Genomic DNA, 10,886 nt, shown 5'->3' on the forward strand with positions numbered 1-10,886 from the left:
TGTTTTTTTTACTTCTAAATTTACCTCACAGCCCAATTCTGCAATTTCCTCTGCGAGCTGAAAAGTGCCACGCAGAGGGGGAAATCCCTTTGTGAGGTTAAGCAGAGCGATCGGTCAGATCTCGGAAGTCCACACTCCCCAGCCTCCAAGGGCCCCGCGAGCTTCGGCAAGTTTGGAAATTAAATTTAAGATGGCTAACAGCCACAACGCAACCCCAAAGAGTCCTGGGGGTGCTGTGGTGGGTGGGTGCGGTGGTGGAGAATTCTGTCGCGCAAAGGCACAAGACAGAGTTTTATTAGAACTTCCTTTCCCTGCATGGAACTCCAGTTGTCAGAGTTCCTTGAACGAATGGTAGAACAGTGTTCCCTCTAAGCTGAGTTAGTGTGAGCTGGCTCACAGTTTTTTAGCCTCCAACTCCCACGTTCTTGTCTCCGCTCAGGAAGGAGGGCTCCAGAGCAAACTAATTTACGCAGGAGCCAAAATGCTCGCTGACAACTTTAACGCTGGGAGCTCGCCAAGTAGAATTTTTGCTCACAAGACTCCACAGCTTAGAGGGAGCATTGGTTACGTGTCCCAAGAAAACTTTAGGCTCGGCCTCTGTCCTCGTTGTGTTTAAGTGACGGTACACTGGAAGAAGGCTAGGGCCAGGAAACAGCCGATAACTTGAACAAAAACACGGTGTACGTGGTACAGGCTCAAAGTCTTTTGCTTGAAAAAAGATCACGTAACAAAAGAATGGTTACCAGTGATGATGGGTGGTTAGCACGGTGGTGAGCTTCACGCCGTGTTTCCTGACCGCATCCAGAACCTGCAGACATGGGAAGAAATGGAATTGTTAATGCTGTTATGTGTTCCGTTGCAATCAAATTCCTCTTAGCTCTTCCCCGGGGAAATGAGTGGAACTCGTAGATGGGCACGAACAACCACACAAAGAATGCAGTTGGTCCCTTGGCACACTCCCTGTCCTGAGGAATATTCCCGAGGGATGTTCTGGACAACGCTGCATCTGGCAAGTAGGTTAAGGAAATCCCATGAACACACACGGAGATGCCTTGTACCGAATCCGACCCCTGGTCAAGGTCAGTATTGTCTACTCAGACTGGCAGCAGCTCTCCAGGGTCTCAGGCGGAGGTCTTTCCCGTCACCTCCTGCCTGGTCCTTTTTAACTGGAGATGCTGCTGGGGATTGAACATGGTTCCTTCTGCATGCCAAGCAGAGGCTCTGCCCCTGAGCCACAGCCCCTCTTGACAGCTCTCCAGGGTCTCAGGCGGAGGTCCTTCCCATCACCTCCTGCCTGGTCCTTTTCAACTGGAGATGCTGCTGGGGATTGAACCGGGGACCTTCTGCGTGCCAAACAGAACTCTATCGGGGGGGGGCTGCGGCTCCATGGTAGAACATCTGCTTGGCATGCAGAAGGTCCCAGGTTTAATCCCCGGCATCTCCAGTTAAAAGATCAGGTAAGAGGTGATGTGAAAGAAGAAGAAATTGGATTTATATCTTGCCCTTCACTACCCAAAGGAGTCTCAGAGCGGCTTACAATCTCCTTTCCCTCCCCACAACAGACACCCTGTGAGACAGGTGGTGGGGGCTGAGAGCGCTCTTTCGAGGACTGCCCTTGAGAGAACAGCTCTGAAAGAACTTGTGACTGACCCAAGGTCGCCCAGCAGCTGCGAGTGGAGGAGTGGGGGATCAAACCCGGCTCTCCCAGATTAGAGTCCGCCGCTCCTAACCACTACACCAAACTGGCACGCTGGCAACCAAATGACATATTACACTTATATCCAATAACGCTGCAGGTCAACTTATTGGGCAATATTACGGTTACTCTGCAGTCATCGATCGACCAATCACAGTGGACACCCATGAAGCTCCCTTCTGCTAAATCTGGCCCTCAGTCCATCAAGGTCAGTCCTGTCTACTCAGACTGGTAGCAGCTCTCCAGGGTCTCAGGCAGAGGTCTTTCCCATCACCTCCTGCCTGGTCCTTTTTAACTGGAGATACCAAGGATTGAACCTGGGACCTTCTGCCTGCCAAGCAGAGGCTCTGCCACGGAGCCCCCTCTCCCGTACCTTCTGGGGCTGCACCGGGTCAACAATGGCCGCCTGCTTGGTTTCTTCATCGATGATGAGGTACATGTAGTTGTCCGTCAGCGCCGGGAGGATCTCCACCTTCATGTTGGCCTGAGAGACCACCTTGGAGGGCCTTCCGGAGAATTCCGTATGGAGGAAGGCGACCCGAAACTGAGGCAGACCTTTGAGGGGACAAATGAAAAACGGCGGCCCGCTTAGACCGGGCCAAGGGCCAAGCCAGGACCGGTCGTGGCCGTTATGCCGTGAGTCACACTGAGTCTGGGACAGAATGTTACTTAGCGCTAGCGGAAGACAGAATTTTGGGACCAGCGGCAGTTCAACGGTCAGAACACGAGGCTTTCAAGGAAGCGGGGACAGTTAAAAGTAGCGTCAAGACAACCGTTTGGGGGTTCAGTGACTCAGAACTGGGCAGGACACGAATGCTTCCACGAAGAAAGCACGGGTATGCCCCTCGAGAACAGAGTCCGAGACTGGTGGCACCTTTAAAACCAACAAGACTTTATTCAAGTTACAAGCCTTTGCATGCATGCACACTTCTTCATATAAGCTTATAAGGAGCCTCAAGTGGTTAAGACGCTGAACTGCAGGCTGTGGAAGGTCAGTAGTTCGGCAGTTCGAGACCCGAGTGTGCCGCAGGATGGAGTGAGCTCCCGTCTCTAGTTCCAGCTCCTGCCAACCTAGCAGTTCGAAAGCAAGAAATTGCAAGTAGATAAATAGGGACCACTTCGGTGGGAAGGTGACAGCGTTCCGTGCGCCTTGGTGTTTAGTCATGCCGGCCACATGACCACGGAAACGTCTTCGGACAGCGCTGGCTCTTCGGCTTTGAAACGGAGATGAGCACCGCAACCCTAGAGTCGGACTCGACTGGCTTTCGAGCAAGGGAACCTTTACCTTTTTACACTTCTTCAAATACACAGAAATGGAAGTCGCTACAATGATTTAATTTTCGCGCAGAAGTTCGCTCATCTGTTAAAGATGTAATCTCTTTTATTGTTAATAGATTATCGCTAACTTTAGGGAAGCTCTTGTTTATGCTTTAAAGAGAGCATCTGTCCCAAAATCCTGTAATATTGATGTTTTATTGCCTGCTCCTATATTTGAAATATGCAATACATTTGGCAATACGTCTGATGTGACTTGCTGTACATAACAACTCGTAATATTTGACAAACTTGATGAATCCGTATTTTCCCCTACCCCTTCTTCCGTACTGTGTCCCACTTTTTTTTTGTTGAGAAAATAATAAAATATTTAATTAAAAAAAGAAGGAAATGGAAGTTGCCAGGCCATACATAGAGGCAGAGGGTGAGTAGCAAATTAGCAGACAGCATAATAAAGGTGTTGAACAGATGCCAGGACCCAAACTGGAATAACGTGTCCCCAGGCCCCCGGACATCCATTTTTAAATTTTGTGGTGCTCCCTTGGGGGGGGCGTGTCTGTGCGGGGTGCCCCCTGACTTATTCAAAGGCCCCCTGAATTTAAAAAGTCCTATGAGCCTGCACATCCTTCCATCCCTCATCTGGCCGCCACATCTCGTTTTACTAGTTTTAATAAAACAACAAACCAAAGATCGGAAACGTTCAAGACAAATTCCGAGCGAGACTGCAAACTGTTTTGAGGGCTTCCTCCAACCTCAGTTTTTGAAACACTCCGTCAGCGAGCTGGGGGAATTCCACCCGAGCCTCTTCCGGGAAAGGAGAGACCCAGCCGCTTGGCCGCAACGATGCTCCGATATGACATCGGACACAGCCGAAGTACAAACGGCACGCCTCCCTTCCTGGCAAGCCCAACCACACTCAGCGGGACTTACGGCCAAGGAATCCGATTAGGACTGAGCCGAAAGCGTCATCTGTAGAGCAAAGGAACTCTGCCTTGGCACAGAGTTCCGTCACGTTTCAGCCGATTGAACGCTCTCTGAGTGACGGGGCCCGGCCCGGGCGGTTCGCCACGGACGCCATCCCCATCTATGCCAAAGACCACTCATTCCTCGCCCCTTCATAGTTGCAGCTACCTTTGGAAGGAAAAAGGCAGGGCTGTAAGAAAATGGAACGGATAGACTAGAGAGGACGGCGACCAGTCCCAAGGTAGAGACACCAGGACAGTGAGGAGACGGGAGACCAAGGCCTCTGAGGAAAGGCTGAAGAAGCTGGGTATGTTTAGCCTGAGGAGGAGATGACTCAGAAATGGTACGGTGGCCATCTTTGAGTATCTGACGGGCTAACCTTGAGGACAGCTCTGAGAGAACTTGTGACTGACCCAAAGTCACACCAGCAGCTGCACGTGGAGGCGTGGGCAATCAAACCCGGTTCTCCCAGATTAGAATCCGCACTCTTAACAACTGCACCAAACTGGCTCTCTTAGTCCTTCAGATTCAGCCTGGTGTTTAACAATGGGGGGTGGGGGTGGTCAAGTTTATTTTTATCCCAAAAGGGTTTGGGCCATCAGAGTTCTGCCATACCCCAAACCAACCAATCTCAACAGCTCAAGGGCCAGGAAAAGGCCCCGCTGGTGGACCTCTTGATGGCCCCTGGGTTTTGGGCACTGTGCGACATAGAGTGTTGGACTGGATGGCCCACTGGCCTGATCCAACATGGCTTCTCTTATTTTCTGATGTTCTTACGTAACTCGACCAAGAAAACAAGCGGCAGGGGCAATGAGAAATGCCAGCTCTTCCGAACCTTGACCGGGTGCCGTTCCACCAGCTTCCAAAGTCTGTTTTGCTTTCAAGAAGGAGCACCGATAAGTATGACAGGAGACAGACAAGACTTTCGCACAGCGTCTGTACAGATGGCAACGCTGCCGGCTGCTGCGTAGATTAGACACTCAGAAACCGCAGAAAGGGGTAGGCAAGTGCTCTTCACCCATATGCTTATCACGGCCAGATCCTGGGTGCCCCACGCCACGAAACTCAGATGTGCCCCAAACAGACTCTTGGGAAAAGCCCAGTTACGACTTAGTACACATATTTTGGGCAACTTTGGAAAACGGAAGGCACTGGGGAGGAAAGAAGCCATTAACTGAGACCCAGTTTGGTGTAGTGGTTAAATGTGCAGACTCTAATCTGGGAGAATCGGGTGAGATTCCATATTCCTCCGCTTGCAGCCAGCTGGGTGGCCTTGGGTCAGTCGTAAGTTCTCTCGGAGCTGTTCTCTCAAGGGCAGTCCTCGGGAGAGCTCTCAGCCCCACCCACCTCACAGGGTGTCTGTTGTGGGGAGGGGAAGGGACAGGAGATTGTAAGCTGCTCTGAGACTCCGAGTGAAGGGTGGGGTATAAATCCAGTCTCTTCTTCTTCTAGAAAAAGACTTGCCGGGAAACAGAATTGAGAAGCAGACTGCTGCATGGAAATGAACCAACGGTACATACTCTTTTCTCCCCAGCCTTTGCTAGGGCTCAGGGCCTGAGGAAGTCCTGGGGCTCGAATAGGCACCAGAGATGCAGTTTTCCCGCTGTCAAACCTGCTGAGTGTGTGTGCTGGAAAGGTGGAGGCTGCAGGTGGTCAGTGGTGAAAATAAAATGTGCTCTGTGTACGCTCAGAGGCCCTGTAATACTGACTTGCTGTTTCCGCTTGAGAATTGCGTGCCGCAGACGCTAGCCACCGCTGGGCACGCCTCTACGTTCTTCATCTGTAAAATGGGCCTAATACTTCCCCAGAATCATATCATGGCCATACAGCATGCACATATCTGCTTGTTATATCTAGCTGAGCGATCCTCTCTGCTCAAGTCACCTGCTCATTCCGCGCTTTCGTTCCGCGCCGGTGCTCCACGCGGGCACCAGAATGTCCCTATTTCCGCCTGTGGGATGGGGACTTCAATAATGCTTAACTTTGCAGCCCCAGAGAGGCCAAACATGGGTGCCGTTTGCTCCCAGAACTTCTTTCTGGATATTCTTCCTAAAGTAAAGCTTGTAGCACGGCCAGAGAGGGAAGGGAAGGTTTTATTTATTTATTCATTTATTAGATTTTTTCCCCCACCCTTCCCTGCAGGCCGTCTAGTTGCACCTCCTTGGTAGCACGCCCTATTGAATGCTATCAGTTACACCCAAGAAAACACACCTAGATGTTTCCTGATCTAATTTCTCCCCCGCTGAAAAGGTCATCAACTAACTTTTCACTGTTTCCCCTTTGTGCTGTTGGTTAGAAGCACTGCACAAACGCATTCATGGGGGTCAATATTGAGAAGAAGAAGAAGAGGAGGAGGAGGAGGAGATTGGATTTATACCCCACCCTTCACTACCCGAAGAAGAAGAAGAAGAAGAAGAAGAAGAAGAGATTGGATTTATACCCCGCCCTTCTCTTGGAGTCTCAGAGCGGCTTACAAACTCCTCTCCCGTCCAGCGGGACCTTAGAGAACCAATGAGATTTCGGGGGTTTAAAGGATCAACGCTCCCTTCGTTGGATACAAGTTGGAAAGATGTTGGGAGCTTTGACTCCTTAAGCACATATCCTAAAAATCTGATTGGTCTATAAGGTGCTATTGGACTCAAATTTTAGAAGAAGAGGAGGAGATTGGATTTATATCCTGCCGTTCACTCGGAGTCTCAGAGCAGCTTACAAACTCCTTTCCCTCCCCTTCCCCAAAACAGACACCCGGTGAGGTAGGTGGGACTGAGAGAGCTCTGGCAGAAACTGCTTTTTTTCCAAGAACAGCTCTGATAGAACTATGGCTTGCCCAAGGTCATCCAGCAGCTGCGAGTGGAGGAGTGGGGATTCAAACCCGGCTCTCCCAGATTAGAGTCCGTGAACTTAACCACTACACCAAACTGGCTGTTCCACTGGAGACCAATACGCCTTCCCCCGGAAATTATACGGACTGTATTTCATTTTCTGTGCGGAAGACAGAACTCTGATTAGGAATACCGTAGGTGTCATTTCAGGTATTCCTGTGTCCTCTGGAAGACCTTGACTTCCCATTTGCAAGGGACGCAGGAGCATTTCACCTGCGGGGTGTTCCTTCAGCACAGGCAATTTACTTTCCGACAGACGGGTAAATCTGGAGAAGTATCAGTCTGCCCGTATTTCCTTCCACAAGCAGGTTAATTAACACATGCCCAATGCCACAACAAGCCACTGACTCGCCTTAAAATATGCGGCCTGACTAGTCGGCAGGTGCGCCAATAAAGGCCCGAGATCCCTCCAAAGCGCAAGACCAACAGCCCGACTTTGCATCAGGAACAGAGAGAGATTACTTATTAACCCATCGCTCGCAAACACGACCGAATTTGGGCTCTGACGCGTGGAGTAAGCTTATTTTCACTTTGCAAAGCGCTTTGGTTGGCCAGCGTCACCGACTCTCCGGTCGAGAGCATAAAGATGCTGACAGGAGACACCGTCCAAGATTATTGTTTTGAAACAGCATTTAAGCTTCACACAAAGTGTCAGGAATTCCAGGCACGCCCCGCTCCATCATAACTTGCATGCACATTAAAAACAACAACTCTACATGAGCTAAACAGAGCACTGGCGTTATCTGTGGGGGCATCGCTACACAGAAAAGCTGGGACATTTGGAAAGGCTAAACCTAGGAGGCAACACGGCTCTTTGCAAGGGGTCTTGGGCAGAGTTCCCTCTAAGCTGAGTGAGTGTGAGCTAGCTCACAGGTTTTTTTAGCCTCCGGCTCACACATTTTTGTCTCCGCTCGGGAAGGACGGCTCCAGAGCAAACGAATGTATGCAGCAGCCAAATCGCTCGCTCACAACTTTGATGCCAGGAGCTCACAAAGTAGGATTTTTGCTCACAAGACTCCACGGCTTAGAGGGAGCGTTGCGTGGGGACAGGATAACACGGCTAGCCCGGTGGCATTTAAATGCAAGCTGTGCAGCTGGAACCACTGCGATCGGTTCCGAGAAGTCACATTCTGTCCTTCTGTGATGATACAGCAAGGGACTATCGATTGAATGCTGTCAAATGCTGCGTGGGAAGGGGCGTTCGCTCCCACATAATCCCCCCCCCATGAGTAGGAGAGAGGGAGACGCCCAGGGCTTCCAAATCAGCTGATACAAAATGGGACTATCGCCAGACAGGACTGCATATTCCGGGGGAAACCAAAGACTCTCTAAGATCGCTGCTTCTCTGACCCGAAAGCCAACCCCTCCCCAATTCTGCACGCAAGGGTTAGACCCTGCACACAAGAAAGTCACTCCGCCCTCGCTCCAAGGAGCCCGAATCGGGGCAGCAACGATCAAGGTACCCCTCTCCCCGGTCATTTCCCCCTCACCTGTTTGGGAAGTCTCCCTCTACAGAGTCGCCGCGGAATGCGACAGTGGCAAATCCAAGAGCTGGGACAGCTTTCAAGGACGAGCCGGTTCCAGCCAAAAAGCAGATGAGAAAAGCTGCTCTGAGACGCTTTGCAAAGGCAAATAAGGCCTCTGCCTCCAGCCAAGTCTCTGACGCTGTGTGCCGCAGCCCAAAAATGTGCTGACTCACAAAGGAGTAACCTCCGTGGTGGTGGCACTCTGCTGACAGGGGTGGCTCTCCAAGACGGAGAACTTGTTTCTCGCCCGAGACGTGCGTGCCCTCCCTCCCCGTCCCCCCCTCAGGGTTGCTTCTCTTGTGGTGTTTAAGGAGTAGAAGAGGAGACTGGATTTATACCCTGTCCTTCACTACCTGAAGGCGTCTCAGAGCGTCTTACAATCCCTTTCCCTTCCCCTCCCCACAACAGGCACCCTGTGAGGTAGGTGGGGCTGAGAGAGCTCTCTTGAGGAATGCCTTTGAGAGAATGGCTCTGAGTGAACTTGTGACTGACCCAAGGTCACACCAGCAGCTGCATGTGGAGGAGTGGGGAATCAAGCCCAGTTCTCCCAGATTAGAGTCCGCACTCCTAACCACGACACCAAATTGGTTCTTGAAGGCGCATGAAGAATTCTCCTGGTCCCACACAGACACTTTGGGGTGTGCGTGAAACTTTAAATGTGGGTGGGGGAGATAGCTTCACACCCACAGATCACCGCAGGGACCCTTACGACACTCCTGAAGGGTAGTCCGGTATTGTATCTGGGGTCACACATGGTTAAGTTTACTAGCAGTCAATGCTCCCTCTAAGCTGTGGAGTCTTGTGAGCAAAATTCAACTTTGTGAGCTCCTAGCATGAAAGTGGTGAGCGAGCGATTGGGCTGCTGCATAAATCAGTTTGCTCTGGAGCCCTCCTTCCCAAGCGGAGACAAAAATGTGTGAGCCGGAGGCTAAAAAACTGTGAGCTAGCTCATACTAACTCAGCCTAGAGGGAACATCGCTAGCATCCCCGAATGGTGACTACAGATTTTTGGCTCTTACTTTAAAAAATGTATTTGACGTATTCTGTCTGCGCTGTAAGCCGTCTTGAGCTCCATAAATAGATAAATAGTTGTCCCCATTTTACAGGGAGGAATGGGCGGAGATGGAGCCCTGTCAGCTGGCCGCCTGGGGCACAGTTGGCAAAGGCCAGGAAAACTGCTGGGCCGCCAAGAAACAAAACAAGTCGAAAGTGAAAGGTCCCAGAGCGGGAAAGACATGGAGGCATTAAAAGGCTCGCCTTGTTTTGGCCGTACCAGGAAGGGGGATAACAGGAGAAAAGGCAAGGGGGGGCTGGGAGAAATATATTCCACATCAGTGCTCCCTCTAAGCTGTGGAGTCTCGTGAGCAAAAATGCCACTTTGTGAGACACTGGCATTAGAATTGTGATTTGGCTCCTGCAGAAATTAGTTTGCTCTAGAGCCCTCCTTCTCGAGCGAAGACAGAAACGTGTGAGCCGGAGGCTAAAAACCTGTGGGCTAGCTCACACTAGCTTAGAGGGAACACTGTTCCACATTAGAATTATCAGTATCTGTTGCTATTTCAAAGCAACTGGCATTAGCTCCGTCCGCATGGTCCCCTTTCCAGAAGAGCAGGGGAAAGCCGGAAGAGGACCCCAAACGCGGAAGTCTCTGTCCCCCACACGCACCCGTGTCTGCGCGTCCACACGTGTCCCAGCCCCGCCTGACTGTCACGCGTTGGGCACGATCCTGCGGGGACGCGTTTTGGCAAGAGGGTTCTTCCCCCGCGGCGGCACGACAAGTCCCAGGAGCTCCGCGGGGGAGAAGGAGGAGAAGGACCGGCGCTTAGAGCCGCTGCCGGAGGTCTGCAGCGGGAAGGGTCGCCCCTGCCTTCCTTCCTTCCTTCCCCGCGGGCCCAGGATCGGGGGGGGGGGGGCGCCCGCTTGCAAAGACTTACCCGAGCGGAGGGCCAGGAAGAGCAGCGCGGCGGCGCCTCCTCTCCCGCAGACCATGGTCCGGGGCGGCGGCTGGCTGGCTGGCTGGCTGCAGCGGCCCCGGGGCTTACACAACCGGCGGGCGGGCGCGCTCCGTGCGGCGCAGGCGGATCCGGCCTCGCCGCCTTTCCTGCCCCGCCCCCGCCAGCCAATCGCGGCCGCGGCCCGCAGGACCGGCCCTCCGCTTTCCGCCCCGACCCTGCGCGGTAGGCAGGGCCGAGCCGCCGGCCCCGCTCGCTCGGCTTCGGGCCTCCGGGCAGAGCTCGGGCGGGCCCGGCGCGGCCTGTGCGCCAAAACGCAGCTAGCCAAGGGACGCCTCTGAGAGCGCGCAGAGGGCGCCCCGCTTGTGTGCGATCACGGGTCTTGGCTCCAAATTAGGCCCCGTTTCGCTGCTCGGGAGCCTGGAAGGAACGCAGCCAGCCCCCGCCCCACTCGTGCACATGGGGCTGCCGGGATGTCCAGAGAGGCACACGAGAGCATGTGCAGAGCGCCTGCTCGCCCTTCAGGGGTGCTCTGGAGAGGGCAAGGGGAGTTGCCAGAATCTGGGTCCCCCCCCCCCCAATGGCTGGAATC

General features: G+C 52.8%; 1 protein-coding gene across 1 annotated transcript; it reads right to left on the bottom strand.

Annotated features, from left to right (window-relative positions):
• Window positions 1-743: 743 nt before the first annotated feature.
• On the bottom strand, window positions 744-10,449 carry HAGH (hydroxyacylglutathione hydrolase; the record flags this gene model as incomplete). The annotated part of the gene is made up of 3 exons (XM_015417344.1): window positions 10,277-10,449; window positions 2,070-2,251; window positions 744-808 (listed from the first exon to the last, which is right to left on the bottom strand). Coding segments are annotated over exons 1-3 (302 nt in total), but the record flags the coding sequence as incomplete, so codon positions are not given.
• Between the last annotated feature and the right edge of the window lie 437 nt (window positions 10,450-10,886).

This window comes from Gekko japonicus, unplaced genomic scaffold (assembly GCF_001447785.1).
Source record: "Gekko japonicus isolate JY-2015 unplaced genomic scaffold, Gekko_japonicus_V1.1 scaffold2146, whole genome shotgun sequence".
Lineage (NCBI taxonomy): Eukaryota > Metazoa > Chordata > Lepidosauria > Squamata > Gekkonidae > Gekko > Gekko japonicus.